The sequence below is a fragment of the Condylura cristata genome, unplaced genomic scaffold (assembly GCF_000260355.1).
Source record: "Condylura cristata isolate star-nosed mole 26May11 unplaced genomic scaffold, ConCri1.0 scaffold00003, whole genome shotgun sequence".
NCBI classification, from domain to species: Eukaryota; Metazoa; Chordata; class Mammalia; order Eulipotyphla; family Talpidae; genus Condylura; species Condylura cristata.
The window spans coordinates 19490999-19510304 of record NW_004567104.1 but is presented as its reverse complement, the minus strand read 5'-3'; the positions used below and the strand labels follow the sequence as shown (position 1 = coordinate 19510304).

The following is a 19306-nucleotide window of genomic DNA, read 5'->3' as shown; positions in this document are numbered from 1 at the left end:
GCTTTTGTTAACTGGGCTAACTTTGCTGCAGAGACCATAGGCCTTGAGGTTCTGTGGAAATTATTTGTGAATTAGCTTAGTGGACAAAGATTGGTCTAATAAGGCACCTTGTAAAGTTAATAAGGCACTTTGCAAAGGAGTTAAGATTCATAGACATACAAAAATTAAGCGGTATTGCCACTTATACAATGAGGTTAAAATCACATGAAATCAAACAGCGTAAGAAAATTCAGAATGGATTCTCTTCAATGTCTTTGGTGCCCTTCATTTATGATTTCTTGGTTTGGGAATGGGAGAAAGATATCACATGATATGTTCCCCATTTTATCGATATTTTAAAATAAAACTTCAGACTCACAAATCACCATTGCAATAGTTGCCGTTTTTAAAGACATTTTCCCCAGAAACAAAATATTATAATATTTACTCTACTAGCTCAACCTATAAATGTCAACTTAAGCAGTAGAACATTGAACTAGTCAATAGGAGTACTATCTGGGAAATTTAAGATCTGGGATAAAAGAAACCTCGAGAAACTTTTGAAATAGGCCATGTCTGCATTTGGGACTCATGCCCCAAATTTCTCTAGTCATTTCTCATTTCCACAAAATCTTAGGACCACTCACCCCTCTCCTCGAGCCTGGCTGTCTGCCTTCCAGAGACATCAGTCCATAATATGTTCTAAAAACTCCCTCTTCTGGTCCTGCTCCTCTTTTGTGGGTTCCTCCTCTCAATGCACTGACATGGAACACAGAGGCAGGAAAAAATCTGAATGAGTTAGTTTGTAATAAGTCAGCCCTTTCATCTTCCGGGAAACACTTTTCTGTTTTAAAAAGAGACTTCTATGCTATTCAAGGAAATCTTTAGGCAGTCGCTTCATTAAGCCACATCAGTGAAAAGTAGGAAAAGATGTTTAGGAAAGGGCCAGCCATTGGGATGAGGCAGAGGGTGCTGCCCGGCCAGCTAGGAATAAACTCCTAGGACAGGTTCACTAAGTGGTTCCTGTTTGTCTACACAGTTCCTGTTTTTCAAATATTCTTCCTATTTTCTCTGTCAAAACCAGCTGAATTACCTCCCCCTCCCCCTCAATGAAGAGGTGGGGGAGGCGGCTTAGTTAGCCCCCTCCCAGAGGCTGTTTCCACTCTGGGTTTATGTTTGTGTTACGCTTATCCTGGACAGAGGCTGGAGACAGGTCCTAAAATAAATGTTCCGTTCTTAGCCACTCTCCACTCCTACACTATAATTTTACAGTATAATTTTTGTCATACCCTTTCATTTTTGTGAAAACCTGAAAAGGGTTTTCATAATTAATTCACAGTACCAGAAAATGCCAAACCTTATATCCGTCTTAAAATAATCATTCTTCCTAGTGATCACCGTTCATACTTTAAATGAGAGGATGGTTCATCTCCTTATTTGCATCAAGTTTTTCCTTAGATTTAGGTCTAGTAGCTTCTTTTTTTAAAAGAAACATAAAATTATAATAATGCTTTACCTTAAGTTACCAGGTGCCATCACTTAAAAAAAAATGGAATTGAAACTGCTTTCACAGCATTCCTTAAATCCTAAGGTCAAATCATTTAACTACTGGGAAAGACTAATTTAATTCAGATCCAAATGTTGCTATCTCTCCTTTGGAGAAGAAAAAGTCAATTTTAGTAATCAGTTGAAAATTAACTACTGATGCTTTTTAAAATTATGTTTAAGAAAGATATATTCGGGTCCTCCCTGGTGGTGCAGGGAGTTAAAGCACAGCACTAAAAAGCAAAAGCCACTTCAGCTTGAGTTTGATTCCCGCCTGCCCCGGAGGTGACCACATGGTGTGGCAGACCTCTCCTGACCCGCCCGCTGCTCCCATCAGCAGTGTGCTTTGTTGATCTGCCTGTTCTGCTCCCCACTCTGTCTCTCACCACCCCTGCACCTCTGTCCTGTATCCCAGTTCTGTATGCATAAATAAATAAATCTTTAAAAGAAATAAAGATATATCCTTCAGGGAAAGTGAAATACAATAAAAATGAATAAATAAATAAGTAAACTGCCTTCTAGCTGTGAACTAGTCTTTGTTGTCAATTTTTTTTTAATTTATTTTTGCATACAAGAAATGGGGTAGAATTGTGGTGGGTGAGAGGATTCACTAGAAAGAGCCGGGAGCACACCAGGCTGGCTGACTGAAGTACACTGCTGAGGGGAGTAGAGGACAAGACAGGAGAGGTCTGCTGTGCCAAGTGGGTCAGCTCCCTGGCCAACTGTGGAACTCCTGCTGCTGTGGCTGCAGACAGCTTCCTAGTGCTGCTCTAACTCTTTATGCTACCTTTAACCCTTTACGCTGTTTTCAATTCTGAAAGCACATCTTTCTTTGGAATATAGAGCAGACAAAACAATTAGATTAAGTTTGTGAAAAAGCATGGGAAGTTTGCATTAAGTGGTGCTACTATGAGGGTATTTTGGTGTCACTTTGAAACATGGGAGGGAGTTGGGCAAAGATAAGGTTAAGAGTAGAGGTGAGGGGCCTAGTGCAGATGACAATTCGCCTGCCTGCAGCAGATTACTGCACGCAAAATCAGCTTCCTTTGCTGGATGGAAGGAGGTCCTCGGACAAATGTATTTATCTGTGTCAACTTGTAAATTCCTGGCTGACGGGGGAAGACTGTATTCCTGGGAGGGGGGTACAAGGTCTAGGTTTGATGACAGGAATCTTAATACAAGTGACTCCATTTGAGGCCTATTGTTTCCTTATACGTACTGAAAAAGTTCCTTTTAGGATGCCTTAGGGACAGTCAGGGTGACTAAAAGGAGACAGGATAATATTTCACAAGAAATTGTTCTACTTTTTGACATCATTTTATAATGCAGGTGGATCATAAAGAATCCCTGATGAGGTCACAATTGGTAGACTGGTGTATGGTAAATATTCTTGGTTCTTTATTTGATTCAAAGAACTCATATTTGAAGAAACAAATATTTATTTGAATATAAGCTTTCAGGAAGCTAAATCTAAAATTTTGCTCAAAAAAAAAATGCTTTGGCTATCATTTAGCTTTCATGTTAAAATCAGAAGCAATAGCACCTATGTTGGCATCTTATAAGCAGAGGGATGTTTCATAGTGACATCTCACATCTCTCTTATTTTACTTAAAAGGAAATGGATGTGTAGGGAAATTAAGTGACTGATCAATAGCTCCCAGCTACTGAGAAATATGGGATCTATAAAGTATTTGAATAGGTAGCAATAGCAGAGCAATTACTAAGATCATTTCCTCCTTAATACGCAAGGTCATTTACTCCTTAATACTCCAAGTATATATTAAAGAGTTAACCATAAATGCTCTTTATGGAATCTCTTCTTTATGCACAATATTATTTATACACTATCTCTAATCACATGCTCTGATGTAGATCCAACTTCCTTTATTTTTATAGACAACGAAGGTGTCCAGAGGTTGCCCAGGGCCACTTTTTAATAAACAGGAGCCATGGAATTCCCTCCATGTCTATTCTCCCATCTAAGCTAGTGTTCTTTTCTTTTTATAAGAGGTTTTCAGATTACAGGTCACAATGTGATAGTGGACACAGTAGTTCACTAAGGCTATGAGACTATCCTATAGTTTGGTGGGTTCACTAGTATTTAAAATAACTACAAAGAATAGTATGTACTGGGATAGCATAATTAAATAAAAATCACATCAGTTAAAACTGAAAAAATAAGTGTTTCCAATATATATATGTTCACTATGAGATTTTTTTTTCCAAATACCACCAAGCAATTAACCCAATTTTCATGCTATCTACCTAGATAGCCTCAGCTCCCACAGCTTAAGGGCCCAGCACTACAAGACTGTTCCCCCACCTCCACCCCCACCTCTCCCACCCCACCCCCCATACACATCATGGGCCAATTGCAAGTCCATTCTGTCAGTTGTGCTGAGCCAGAAATGGGAATAATGAGCAAATACATATTTCTTAATGTAAACCACCATCACAGTGTATGTTATGTGTAAATGATGATGTTATGATATGGACTGTAGTCAGACTTGAAAGCTATTGTACTAGACCACAACTGATCAGCCTAAATCTTAGCAAAACATTGTAAACTGTATAGTTAACAATCTAACTGCAGGTTTTTTTGTTTTTAATTGCGGTAACATTGGTTTACAACACTGTGATTCAAAGTTGGGGTCATATCCCTTCATATACATGTTGAGCCATCCCTCCACCTTCGTCCATTGTGCCCTCCCCTTCTTGAATCCTCAATTCTACTGTCAAATTGTTAGGGTTTATTACTGTTCGACCCTTCTTGTTTCTCTATATCCTACATGTAAGTGAAGCCACTAAGAGTTTTGTCTTTCATTTAGCATTATCCCCTCCAGTTTCATCCATGTTGTCAAAAATGACAAGAGTTTATCTCTTTTTTAAATAACTGAATAATATTCCATCATGTATACCTACCAAATTTTCTAGGCCTTGCCTCTGTCTTTGAGCACTTATTTTGTTTCTGTAACTTGTCAATAGCAATGCAGGTGAACACAGAAGTGCATGTATCTCTTGGGATTTCACTGTGGGCTCTCATGGAGGCACTCCCCAGATCTGCTATACATTCTACCCATGACATTCTCAGTGGTTCTTGTGTTGGATTCCATCAGACTTGATTGGCAGATTATTCTCCCTCTATCCTGGTACCAACTTTCTGACATGTGAAATGGGAACATAGGTAGACATAAACAAGTCTATTCCAAGGCATTTCAGCAAGCCCCCCGAAGGCATCTCATGCATGACAAAATCTACAAATTACAGGGATGTCGTCGTTTGGTGGAAGAGATGACAAAGATCTTGAGTCACTGTCATTTTTCCACCACTACTTTGTCATGAAATAAGAGACTCTCTATAACCCACCACCCTAACAATAGATCTATGGAGTTGGAAAGAGCACAGTACATTTTCTAAACAAGAGCAAGTTTTACAGTGAGAGGAATTCGTGTTAATAGTGGTTAGTCTTGACAAAAGCCCTGTTATATGTTGGTGATCCACAGATGGAGGTCAAAGTCCAGTGGGCTTACAGGCATGGTGTCTTCACAGATGAGGAACCATCTGTGAACCATCAAGGGGTCCAATGTGACATACACTGCCATAGTAATAAGCTCAACTTGATATGGAAAATGTCAAGAAAAAATTTGAAAGTCACTAGATTGTTTAGAATCATGGGAGTGATATTTACTTCTGTTCCAGGCCTGGGGTTGGTATTTATTTCATGTTAACTCATGAAAAATCTATACTGACCTCTGGTCAAATATGAGAAATAGAAGAAACTAAATTTAGATTCTTATTGAAATAATATTCATTTTAAAAAGAAGAAATATGAACTTAAAATGCAAGGTTATCCTTGCATTTTAGAATGAATCTGTAAAATCAGTATCTTTAATAATTCTTTGTTAGCAAACTTTCTGAATATTACACCAGATATGGGAAGAAAAAAATATATGGGATTTTTGAAAAAATCAAAATCCAGTTCTTTCACCCACTGAACATTTTTTTAAAAAAGATTTATTTATTTACATTCAGAACTGGGGTAGAGACCAGAGGTATAGTGTGTGAGAGGATTCATCAGAGACAGAGTAGGGAGCAAAACAGGCAGATCGACGAAGTACACTGCTGAGGGGAGCAGCGGGCAGGTCAGGAGAGGCGTGCCACGCCATGTGGGTCAGCTCCCTGGCCAGGGATCGAACTTGTGCTGCAGCGGCTTTAGAGAGCTTCATAATGCAGTGCTTTAACCCATTGCGCTACCAGTCCCACTCAACATTTTTTAATTGCTGTTTATATAGTTGGCATTTAAGTAAGCCACTTTACCTTGGCTGCTTTTTTTTCACTTCTGTATTTTATTTAATTTTTATTGAGGTAATATTGACATATGATTTAAGGACTAGGTTCATATCTCAGATATATGTCACTACACCCACGCCCACTAAAGCACCCAACATTCTTTACTCTAGGCTATGTAACCTGTCATTCTCACTTATTTTGCAAGAATTCCCATTTGTTTTTCAGTCTAATAAAGGTCATTCTTCATCTTCCAGCTCAAGTAACATACAAGGAATCTTTAGGTTGAGTCATTCAATTTCCTTTTAGCAAAAGAAAGTCCTTTTATAAATCTATACTTTCTTTTGTGAGTATTCAAAATAACTTATTACAAAAGAATCTGGAAGGCAGAAAGAACTCAAATGCTGGCTAATTATCTACTTGTTCTTCATTGGCTATTACTTCTAGTAATTTTTTTTAAAGATTTATTTATTTATGCATACAGAACTGGGGTACAGGCCAGAGGTGCAGGGACAGTGAGAGGATTCATCAGAGACAGAGTGGGGAGCAGAACAGGCAGATCAATGAAGTACACTGCTGAGGGGAGCAGCTGGCGTCACCAGGGAGGGCCCTACTTCTAGTAATTTTTATTGCTATCAGTATTACACAAATTTGCTTCTTCTTTCAAATGATACTATCTTAAATGCAAATGGAGGAGTCTTGCCTATTTGGGGAATTTAAATACTAGTGTTATTCTGAAAAAGTCACAGTCCTCTGCAGTAGGTAATGTGCTGGTGCCCAGGTTCCAGGGAGGAAATCTAGACAGGGAGTTTCCATGTGTTTGCCAAAAGTGCCAGAGCTGACAGGTGAGGGAGCAGGAATTCACCATGAGTGGGCTGGCACCCTGCACAGGTGACCACTCCCCTGGCCTCAAAGGCCTATGACAGAAACCACATGATCACTGGCCTGTGATGGTGGATGTAAGGCTGTGCTCATCTCTGCTTCTAGCTCTTTCTGACTTTGAGGATTCTCTCAAAAAGAAAAACCCAAAAAAGAAAAACAAAACTATTACACCCAAAGATCTCCTTACTGTGTAGTTCAAATGCTCAGTCCTTTTTTTTTTTTTCTCTCTTTTTTTCTGACTCAAAGGAGAAGGGAAAGGAATAGCGTTAATAGTCTTTATAGTTAAGGATAACATATCTGCTTTTAAGAATGAGTTTTTGATGTTCCTCAAGGAAGTCTAACAGGCAAAGCACAACAGATCCAGAGTAGGTGGGGGAAATCCAAGAAAGAGAGAGATGAGAAACTGGACCTACTGCTTATCTAGAACACTACAAGCAAAACAAAACAAGGAGTTGGGGGAAAGGAAAACAGTCAAGTGAACTATCTTAGCAAAATTTCTTTCACTTCAGAATGAAGAAATACTTGATCCTAGTGATGATGGGGAGAACACTGCACAGAAGCAGCTTGAGAGTCCTAGAAGTCTCTCCCCTAGCAGGTAAGATTGCAGAACCCTTTGTGAATTCATTTAGTCCTGTGGGGGTGGGAAAATGTGGGGTGGGGGCCCTCCTCTCTAAGTCTCATCACTTATCCTTCCTGATAAAATCACGTGTTTACTACAAGTAACTAAAGATCAGATACAGTTGGTTCTTGAACAACTGGGCTACTAACAGCAGCCACCCGGTCAGTGAGCAATCAGTGTCACTTAGGCCATCCTCTATACTCGCATGCTCTGCATCCCGAAGTTTAACCAACTAACTTCAGGTTAAATCTATGAATGTGTATTTAATAATCCATGTATAAGCAGAGCCCTGGTGTTCAAACCCGTGTTGTTCAAGGGAGTCAGCTGTATTTATTCTATTTATTTGTCTACCAGAGAACAAATCTCATGAATCTCAGAAAAGCAACAAGCAAGAGCTGAAAAATGACACAGACCAAACTCCTAAGGACACTCAGTGATTAAAACAGTGGATTAGCAAGAAAATAGTAAACTATATTGACATCAACTTAATTACTGGTTCAAAAGACTTTAAAGGCTATAAGTCCCCCCTCCCAAAAAAAAATACAATTTGTACAAATTTAATACTATCTGGGCCTACAGAAAGGTGTTGACAGGCATGTGAACACATGCAGATAGGTATGCCTAAATTAGGGTCGTCAAGACCAAAATACACAAGGGGAAATTCATTTTTAAAATGAATTACAGTCAGAATCTTTGTCATTTGCCTCTATTCTAGCTTTCATCATCATTTGAGCCACATCATTTGAATTATTAAGTCTGAGCACTAATCTTCATGAATCTCATGTTAGCTCTTAGCCTGTCGTGATGAATAACCATCTTTAGGAATTTACCCCTTGATTAGAGTGAGTTAGTTTAATTAGGCTATTTTATATTTTTCTACCTTAAGGTGTATTCAAGGAAACATACAGGCTCTTACTGATATCTTTGAGTGTAAATAGCCCCATTCAGCTTATCTGAGAGTGTTAGTGGGCTCTCTGAAAAGCACCACTTGGCAACATGTTCTGTTATTTGCTAAGTAACTGTATACAGCTGTATTTTTCTAATTACTACAACCCATTCACTATTCTTATGATTATAGTTTCACTTCTATAATTATAAGATCCTTAAATAAATCTATCAGTTGATGAATTATGTTAATTTATAGTAGGTCATTAAATATTACTTCTAATGAGAAATACAAAGGGAAAACTCACAGCGTTTAGTAATACAACCATCTTAGGATCCTTGCAAAATTATTTTGAGGTAAGGCAAATCTTATTGATCAAATAGGTGATGGAAGCTATAAGATGGCTGTATTTGTTCTACCATTAATTTTGAAAACATACCACCAATCTCCTTTAGTCTATAAAAGTCTAATCTACATTGCTTTGTTCTGCTAAATGCTATAGATTTGCATTTACTGAGACTAGCATTGATAAGTAAACTATGCTTAGCAAAACAAAATTCAGATTTTATTTAATAAATAAAAAGTTTTAAGTAGTACAGATATATTATACCAGATAGTGTCCATTAAGGGTTCTGCATAATTTCATATTTGGATGACTTATTGTAATAACATTATTTGAAAAAAAAATAAATTATTTTAAGCACTATTCAATAAACTATGCACAGTGCCTCCCTTCCAAAGTTACATGTTAGCTAGAAACAAACACATGTAACAGCTAGTGGATGGCATGATAAGTGCTTATGTGTTTATTTTTCAGGGAGGGCAAGAAGAAATACTAGTGGGAGAATAAAGTTAGGGTTGGATTTCCAAGATATCAGAAGTACAGGAGAATGGGTACTTCTGGCAAAGGGAGCCACCTTACACGAGGTATAGATGGTCATGAATGACGATGTGACAGATAATAGTGACAGCGGGTAAAAGAAAGCTATGGTAAATAGAGTAGGAAAAGAAAACATAAGGCCCTGAAAACCAAATAAAAGAGATTTGACTCCTTCTGGAGGCAGTAAATCACCTTTAAGTTCTAGAGGATAAGAATATGGTAGAGGATGTTGTGATTGTGGCTTGACCCACTGTAGAATGCAGTGGCTGTGAGGAAGACAGGGTCAGGAAGAAGCCTACATTGCTTTCATTATAGAAGTAGAATGAATAACCCGGTGTTAAGAGTTCTCTAGTCAGATTCTCACTGAAGCAATGGTGTGTCCAAATACAGATCCAGTTAACCAATCGTCCCAAGTAATCACCACTTCAGTCCCAACACAAATACCCAACCATGCCTTTTTGCAAGTAAAAAATTCTATCCAGTCAAATAATTCAGATGCTTCCAAACTTTTAAAAATATGTAAATTGAATCACCTCACATACTATGCTAAGAGTTGAGCAGGAATAGCATGGGAAGCAGATCTGAGCAAACGATACACAAATATACCAAAGCACCAATGATCCAAAGCGGACCTAAGAATATTCCTGATTTTAAGGAACTAGGGCTAAATTTTAATCTACTTTCAAAACAACTAGTGACATCAAAAAAAGGGAAAGAATTTCAAAGGTGGCTTATGGCAATGGCCACAGGTTATTTCAGTTCTTTGTGAAAGATCTATTAGCAGAGAATTCTCCCACTCAGACATCCAGTTTAAGTCATTTAACAAACAAAAGAGGCATTTACAGTGGTCACATAATATAGAGATAGAAGTCCTCTACATGGACAGAGCAGCAAGACTGTGGAACAGGTATAGAGTTAGGACCATGTACTGCAGACCTCTCTGACAATAAACAAAACAAATTGATTGTAGAAACAAATGGTACTCAAACAAGAGTTTAAAAACCTTTGTGAAAATATATATCTGCTTACAATTTTCAAGTGGTTTATTGGAAAGCATAAATTTATTTTCAAAAACTCACTAATTATTTTGCCATACAAGAGCAAAATTCAAGTAATATAAATATTTAACATCTTGGTATAAAATTAATAATATGGAAAAAAGATGCAAACCAACCCAGACGTAGAAATCTTTTTAGCAATAACACTGTATAACCATCTTCTCAAGTTAGTTTATTTTCCAGACAGATAGTTTTTTCCCTCTCTTGTTTTTAAAAGACAGACTGGCACTGGAGCACCAAAAATCTTTTCCTTCCTTTTTAAAAGGCTGAAATCCTCTTATTTACAAATACTCTTTTGAGTACCTTAGTTTTGACGGAGATATCTAGCAACTCCCTTGTCATTAAAAAGGGACTGCCTTCATATTTCCTTTAAATTTAAATCTGTTCATTCTACTCTAAACAAAAACTAAAAAAAAAATACACAGTTGAGGAAAGTGCCTTCCTCAATAAATTATCTTTTTCACAAAAGTATTGCTGTAAACAAGATCCTTTCCATGGCCAGAGATAATGAGGTTTTCAAACAATAGCTAGTTGAAACAATTACAATCATCGGGATGAATGGCCGAAAGGCAAACAGTTATTAGAGTCAACTAATAAAATTCATTATAAACCTGCTATGGCAAAATGTGCTTTTGTTCTTTACAGTTTTTAAAATTGGTCAGAAAATATAATTGGTCAGAAAATATGAGTGTTAGTGATCTAGAAATCCTCATCCAACCCAGGAAGTAATTTTCAAACAAGCATGCTGGACACTACAATTTTGACATTAGTTAAAAATGAAACAAACTAGCAATGAATGTAAACAAGTTCAATTGACAAACAGAAAACAAATTTCATACAAAAATTTCTGTAAACATGAAAAATGTACCTGCAAAAATTTTATGTACATATATTCATCGCCCAGTATTTACTGGGAATTCTTTTTTCACTGTGTCATGTGCTTCAGATAGCATTTTATGAAATGATAGATCTTATTACCCCTCCTCTCACAGGTGTATCTGCAGACTAAGATTTTATATTCAGTTCTGTTGCTTTTGCCTGAAGTCACTGTTCACTCCCCTGACAACAGACAGCACCCAGTAATTTCTAGAGTGAGAGGTTGTTTGCATTTTGGCCATATTTTTATATTGCTTTGTAAAAGTTACTCTGTTAGAGCTCAATCATCTCTTTGACTACAAGGAATGTACAACCTTCCAAATGTTCTAAGTTTCATTCGAAATGACTTGCCTATTACTTTCATTATGCCTTCAGATTTGAAATAGTTCATCTTCAACTTTATCTCTGATAACTATTTTAATGAAATAATAGATTGTTTTAATACTGTAGTCTTAACTGAGGTTTAACACTCTCAGTTTGAAAATCCGAATGTGGGACAAAGTACTGTGATTCATGAGACTTTCTTGGGGAAGGAGAGACTAATTTTAGTAATCATTATAATAATCTAGGCATTAAGAATTTCATTTTATAAATGATGGAGAAAAGAGACCTTTAATGTTTTATCTTTGCTTTTGAAGTCTTCTTCATTATACTCCTCCATGTAAACTATATTCAAAGAACTACCTTCAACTAGACTGAAATTTGAATATTTAAAAACCAGTTGTAAAACTCATTAAACTAAAACCAACTTACATGAGTTAACAATGATCTCTCCTTACAAAGGACTCTATGTTTAGCAAATTGCCCATATTTTGGGTATTTTCCTAATATTAAAAAACAAACAAACATACATATAAATAGTTAGGGCAAAGATAATGACTTCTATCTAAAATTTCACATTAAACTTTGAAAAAAATGTATATTTTAACTGATGCCAACACTAGGTAAAATGGCTACATGTATGTGACAATAAGTGACCTGGCCATTGACAAAGTAGCTGTGTGCATTTCCTCAATCTCCTCTGAAGAGCCAGAGACTGTCACCAGCTTCATGTATGTTTTCCTAGGCCTATCCCCCTCTGCTCCCACCTCCATCAAGTGCTCTTTAATAAAAATAAACCTGGTCTAACAAATACATTCTTCTCTTGGAAATGTCGTACTCTTTACTTGGTACTTATAAAAGTAGTTATTCTAACGCCAAGGCACATTAATAATTTCTCTATGCCTCAAATCTGGCATTACGAGACAACATGAATTTCTTTTAGTTTGATTTGCATAAACCCCTTCTAAATGTAAATGAACTTAGGCAATGAAGTAGATAAGTTATACTGAAAAGCTTCTAGAATCAGAGAAACATTCTGATAGACTAGGCTTTCAAAATATTTCTTTGTTTTTCATATTCATTTCACTTAAGGTACAGACAAACATTAAAAGGTTTTTCACCCAACTTTGGCTCAGTGACAGGGAAAACATACAACACTTAAGTCCTACTAGACAAAAGCTGCCCTGCAAGGGTATGTGTCTACATAGTGGAGTCTGCAAAGGAGAATGATTTTAGTTAACCTGCAGTATATCTTACCAAAAAAACCTTTCGAAATCATTTTTACTTTAGGGTCTGTGGCATCCTTCCATAGGTCCTGAAGGTCCTGTACATGTCCATGAGATGTCATCATCTTCTCATAGATGCAGGGATGATAAGGAGTTTTACCTTCCCCAGAGAAAAACACATGGTGTTGTGGCACTACCCCCATTTTATTGGCACAGAGGCCCATGAACACATCGTCTATGTAAAGACTAGTGTTGAGTGTCAGCGAGGCCTCGTAGACTTTGGAGGCCACATCACTGGAGATAACGTAGGCTGCTCCAGCTGTGTAGTCCGGGTAGGCTGGCCACTGGTACATTTCATAGGGGACATAGTACTTGCTGCTTTTGTCTCGGATAGGAGGGGCACCACGATGAACACGACCAATCCAAAAATCTTGAACACCAATTTGTTCTAAACTTTGAAGGTATTCGATGAGATTCGGCATGTGGATAAATATGTCGTCATCAGCAGTCATAAGAAATTTGGTGTGTGCACAGAAGTTATTTGCCCAACTGAACTGCAGAAGTAATTTAAGAGTGAGATTGTAGAAAGAATCAACAAAGTCTTGCTGAATTATATCTTCGTACTTTTGATCTTCCCAGAACAGTTCTCTTTGTAGTTCTTCTCTCTTCTGTAGATCAGAAGGTGTTCCTAAGACAAACAGTGTTTTGATGTTGGCATTAAATTGAGAGTAGACATACCTTTCATTGCCCCATGTTTTTCTGATTGCTGCTCGGCGGTGGTAATTTTCAGGAGCAGTCTTTACAAACAGCAAAAGGAGGACATCTTGGTTTTGACACTTCTTCTCATGGTTAATCAAGTATTGGTAGCGAGTCGCCTCGGCTGAGCTGTGCTTAAGAGAGAGTGAATCATTCACAAAGTCGTAGCTATTGATGAGGTATCTGTATGAGTAGGACTTCATGTGGCTTACAACATGATTATCGAGAGGTCCCCAAAAAAACATGAGGCTCAGTATAAAACAAGTGGCAAATAAGTGAACAAACTGCCTCTTGACTCTTCGGCCACTAAACATCCTGACATCCATTCAGGTCTATTGTTACTTAGGACCAGTTTTAAAAGGGCTCTTGCTTCTTTGAGACCATAGAGCTTTGAGTTTTATACAATAGCTGTGCATCTTAATCCACGTCGGTCAATTGTAAAAAGGAACTTATATTTCACAAGACACTCTCTTGCAATACCATTTTGTCTGAGCTTGTCATAGGGGACGCTGGTGCCTTGAGACTTCCCACATAGGCATCCTTAAATTCATCGACTGGTCTCACATGGCTGTTTCATGTTCCTCTTTTGGTGTGCATTAAGTGCAACCTGTTTGAGTCAGGAAGAGAAGAGTGAATAAGTTACGGAATTACCAAAAGAAAAACACTACTCTTAAGTACTGAAAAACTACAGGTGACCTGATTTTGACAAAAACCAGCATGTAGCAGAGGTGGACAACAATTTCTTTCTTTAGGATACTCCAGGAAAAGAGAAAGAACTACTCTGTACTCTTTGCCCCATCACCATACAGAGACCCTCCTTTCCTCAAACTTTAAAAAAAAAGGAAAAAACCCTCCCAAATGAATAGCATCTTAGAGTTTTAAATGGCAACTTTCTCCGATGGATAAATCCATGAGTGCTTTGAGTTGAAACACAGGATTGAAAGTAGTTAAATAGTTCAAGGAGAAATACTGAATGAAGAAAAGTCTTTAACAGTAAAAATCTTATACTTTTCCAATACAAGGCAAGAATGAGAAAAGATTTTTTTTCTTCTTAAGCAAGGTTCATAATGAAGGCATTGCAATACTCTTCTCAAAGGTTTATTCTAAATTCTCTTTACCCAAAATGACCTTTGTTGAGTCCCAAATCTGTACACTCATCCTCTTTCTGTATTTTTTTCATTTGGAAACTCAACTGGCACCTCAAAGTTAATGTCTAAAATTGGGCATATTAACAATAGGAGGAACAATATTAGCAATAGGAGGAAGTCAACAGGCGCTCTTTGTGGTCAATTTCACCTCCTGTGCTGGCTCAGCCACTCACTATTTATCGCACTGATTTAATATCGCTAACCCAGAAATCTGACAAAGAAAAACAAAATCAGGACACCACCATCTTTATGCAGATTGAATAGAATATACATGAGTATATATGAATAGCCAGAATAGGTAATCACCTGGCACATGGGGGTACTCAGTCGCCATTTCTAACCCATTCTACTCTTTTCCACTAAAACCTGCTGTTTCACTTTCACTGTCTAACTACAGTTCATGCATCTATGACAGAAAAATGAAAATCCTCCTTTCCTCCATTTCCATATCTGGTCAGTTAATCCTGTGAATTGCTTCTAAATCTTTCTTCATCCCTTTATTGTCATCATCATTCTCTCAGAACATGCAGCACACTAAATGATCTGACCCATCTTCTACTCTCCAGTCAGTGACTTTCTAAAACTCAGATCTAGGGGGCCTCCTTGATGGTACAGGGGTTAAAGACACTGTACTATCAAGCTATCACCAGCCACTGAGGCACAAGTTTGATCCCCAGCCAGGAGGAGACCTACATGGCACAGCAGACCTCTCCTGACCTGCCCACTGCTCTGCTCAGCAGTGTACTTCGTTATCTGCCTGTTCTGCTCCCTGCTCTGACTTTGGTGAATCCTCTCACTCCCTGCACCTCTGGCCTCTACCCCAGTTCTTGTGTGAATAATTAAAAAAATCTTTTTTAAAAAAATAAGAAAAGAGGGCCCTCCGGGTGGTGCAGCGGGTTAAAGCACTGCACTGGGAAGCTTAAGCCACTCCCTCATGAGTTCCATCCCCGCCTGCCCCAGAGGAGATCCACAGGACGTGCAGACCTCTTCTGACCTGCCCGCTGCTCCCCTCAGCAGTGTACTTCATCGATCTGCCTGTTCTGCTCCCCACTCTGTCTCTGGTGAATCCTCTCACCTTCCCCATCTCTGGCCTATACCACAGTTCTGTATGAATAAATAAATAAATCTTTTTAAAAAAAAAAAATAAGAAAAGAAAGCCCAAGAAGGATAGGAGATTAGAGCCAAGCCCCATCAAAGCTTTATCCAGAGATAATCAGCACAGGTAAAATGTTACACCCTAAAGCATGGAGGTTAAAACTGCACAATTTAAGAAGCCACAACCAGAATTTTGAGATACCAGGGGGAGAATGCCAGAGCACACATAGTGAGTGTAAGTATTGTTTTGTAAAATTTTGAGGTTAATATGTATGTGCCTTCAAGATTATGATATAAAATACATTTTTAGTGCTCTTTATTTAAAAAAGCACATTTTTACTGTGCTTAATCCATTAAAAAAAAAAAAAAGCAGGAAAGACTGTCCAGGTAATAGATCAATCCCCCTGGACTTGGCTGATAATGGCTGACAAATGCTCCTATTCTAGAGGAAATGATCATTTCTGATGGTAGTAGCCACGTAAATGCCACTTTGCTCACAGCCCGCCTGCAAAGGCCTGAAGCCTCTTCTGTTCCCTCTACATTACACGCTAGGTGCAAGGTGGCAGAGATTTCTTATTGGCAGATTTAAAGATAGTTCAATCATTTAAGGATCTAAGAAAGTTCTCACTACAATGAATCTGTAGATTCTACTCCTATAGACACTGGGGAAAATAATAAAAAAGGACAGTAACCTTTGGAACCACAGAGGAAACTAGCTTCCTATGTCTGTGCAGCTGTGTTTACTAGCATGTTCTGATGCCAGCTCACTTAGCAGCTATTCACACTTGTTTGTATGTCTGAGCTTCTAGCTAGACAGTCAGCCCACAAGTATAACTCCCCCACTCACTACATGTGCTGTTGACTCAAAGAGGCTTCATCACTCTCTAGTGATGGGTCTGTTACCGATCAGGTAATAGACCTGCCACTACAGCCTAACAGCCCAAATCATTTCAACACTGCTTCCCCCACCACATATGTATTTACCTTGCTTTCCTAGATCAACTTTCTGAAAAATACTAAAGAACCTGTCAAGAAGCCAACACCCAGTACTAATTTGGATTGAGTACAGCTTGTGAAGGTCTGAAACAAGATTTCTCCAGTCTCCACAGCTTGAGTGATTCACATAAATCATTACCAGACCTCACTGATCTAACAAGAGAAGATTTAGGAAGGGAAAACTGCCCTTGAATAGTATCCCATTTCTCTTTTACAACACAAGTACTGCTAAATTCCTCTGAAATGAGTAACAGTCATTGCTATTCCCAGCAGAAACAAAAGCACCTCCATGATATCAATTCGTTAATCGCAACTAACCAGTGCTGATCCCCCCTGGTCCCCAGGTTTTGCTGATGGAGACCATGTACGTGCAGTCAATGTTGACCTTTCTGGTTCACATAGCACTTTATGACTTCTCTAAAGCAATCTCCCAGCTTCCAAAGTCAAAGAGCAGAGGTAGGGACTGAGGAGAAGCCCACTGGCCTGCTGACATGCAGAAGGAAAATGCTGGGCCTTACAGGAAACAAAGTGATTCCAATAATGAATGCGCGCTCAGCCTTCCCAACAGAATGCTGTGGGCACAGTCCCCTTTGTGTGGCTGCAGCGTGGTTCAAATGACCAGTGACCAATCAACAATGCAAAACTCCATGGCTACTTGCTTTGGGGACTAGATTTATTGTATAGCCTTGGGCCATCCTCACTGCACTCGGATTTGGTGATTTAATTTGCACACTGAGGGTGAATATTACTATACTGTAAACTGAGGGTAAATAAAAATTACAGATGACTTTAGAGGCTACTGGAAAAAGGAGATAGGAAAGATCATAAAGGAGAACAGGACAAAGAACTGCTCAGAGGAAAATATGCAAATATTTGGAAAGGACTTGGGTTTCATTCTATTTGGATTGCAAAGAAGGGGCAGATATCCTTAAAATGTTCTCTTTCTTAATGGAAGTAGTCAGAAGAGTAAAGTAGGAACATTAGGAAATAAGGTAGCAGACCCCACCCTAAATATTTTTCAGTCTGACAGCTGTATCCCTAAGGGATTCAAAAGAACTTTTCTTCACAAGAGAACTCTTTGGAATGCATCTAGAAGCTTTAAGTTGCTGCATGACGACCTCTTTGATTATTTTTTCTACTTTACCTTTGCTGTCAACTCACTTCTTTATTGAGTCTACTTCTGTGATCCTAAAACATTATACAAAATCGACTGTAAATTCTGATGGTGAGGGCTGCATTTTGAATCCAAGTTAAGTAACCCAGGTGTTTTAATGCATTTGACAAGTATAAGTACTGGCTATGTCAACACTTATGCCAGCATGGGGGACTCATCAAGTAGTACTCAAGTCTCCAATCTGAAAGTAACTACGGTTTAATAGTTCCTGTGGACATCAATCAGTTCATCACAGTGAGGGCACACCGTGTCTGTGCTCACGTGGGCAATCCCAGCTTCAGGCACAAGAGGAATACCTCTAGGAGCACAGCTCAGTGACAGTAGGACCGGGAGGGCTTCAAGGAATAGGACTTAGGTAGCTGCAGGAGAGGAGTGATCTGTTCAGGGAAGACAAGAAAAATTTGCAATATGGGGCTCTCTCTGATGGTCTGCTGCACCGCATTATGAAACTCTATGAAGCCACTGCAGCACGAGTTTGATCCCCCGCCAGGGAGGTGACCCACATGGTGCAGCAGACCTCTCCTGACCTGTCCACTGTTCCCCTCAGCAGTGTACTTCATCAGTCTGCCTGTTCTGCTCCCCACTCTGACCCACCATATCTGTGGCCTGTACCCAGTTCTATAAATAAATCTTTAAAACAAAAATTTGCAATATGGCAAATATTTGAGAAACAGGCATATATTTGAAAGCAAGAAGTTGAGGTCGCTTGTGGAAAAGCTTGAAAACAAGGCAGAGAAGTCAAGGAGTGCCAAGGGCAGCAGGAAGTCACCAAAATTTCTGGTTTTGTTTTCCTTGCTAACGTGGATTCTGCCTGCACAAAAGGACAGATCTCGCAGCAGTGTGCAGTGTGATGTGGGGATACTGTGTGTTGATGAAGGAGGAGGTAATGAGGGATGGTGGCACTGGGAGGAGAAGGCAGAGGTAACATGATCCTTTCGCATGCTCTAGGATAGGGAGGAAGGAGTGAAATCTAGATTCAAGATTACTGACAAGGGAGGGGAAACTGGCCTCCTTAGGGGTGAGGTTTGGTTTTAGGTGTGTTAAATGTGAGGTGTTGGAAAGACAACAGGGTGGAAGGGTCCAGGAGGTCATCTCAGAGTACCGTCAGAGGGACTGAAGAAGATGGCTGCTGAAAGCAGGTGGGCGCCAGGGAGGGATGGACAGAGAGAGGCCTGGACAGAAACTGAATTGGGGGAAAGAAGGAGCAGTCAAAGACAAAAAGGTACTCTGTGAAAAGTATAGCTCATGAGAAAAGTAAGATGGAATAACAAGAGCCAGAGAGCTGGTCGATTCGCAGGACAGACAGGCCTAGTCATAGGGCTTTGAGTAGACAGACCGGAGCAGAGAGAGAGGCGTGTGGAGGCCATGAGAGCCTACAGATGGGGTGGTGGAGGCCGGAGAGGGCTTTTCCATGGGGAGCCCCACCATGCAACTATAAGAAAGCAGTGGGCTCCTACTGGAAAATGCATACATCATTGTGTGTTCCACGTGTTTGGCCATCGTGGAAATATACCAAAAACATCCCACTTTGGGCAAATTATATTTCTATCTCTTATTTAATAAACATACAATACTAAG

General features: G+C 39.0%; 2 protein-coding genes across 5 annotated transcripts in view; one reads left to right on the top strand and one right to left on the bottom strand.

Annotated features, from left to right (window-relative positions):
- Positions 1-19306, top strand: part of MCF2L2 (MCF.2 cell line derived transforming sequence-like 2) — a 119882-nt gene that overhangs the window by 35906 nt on the left and 64670 nt on the right. For all 4 annotated transcript variants that reach the window (XM_012733560.1, XM_012733581.1, XM_012733572.1 and 1 more), the window contains exon 9: positions 7203-7288. In XM_012733560.1, coding sequence (XP_012589014.1) covers positions 7203-7288 — 86 coding nt within the window. The remainder of the gene's footprint in view (positions 1-7202; positions 7289-19306) is intronic.
- Positions 12502-13641, bottom strand: B3GNT5 (UDP-GlcNAc:betaGal beta-1,3-N-acetylglucosaminyltransferase 5). The gene has a single exon (XM_012733591.1). It carries the CDS (start codon positions 13639-13641, stop codon positions 12502-12504), a length of 1140 nt encoding a protein of 379 aa, XP_012589045.1.

Bases quoted from the DNA above. Each gene is read 5' to 3' on its own strand.
- B3GNT5 (XM_012733591.1), bottom strand. From the start codon at position 13,641: ATGGATGTCAGGATGTTTAGTGGCCGAAGAGTCAAGAGGCAGTTTGTT.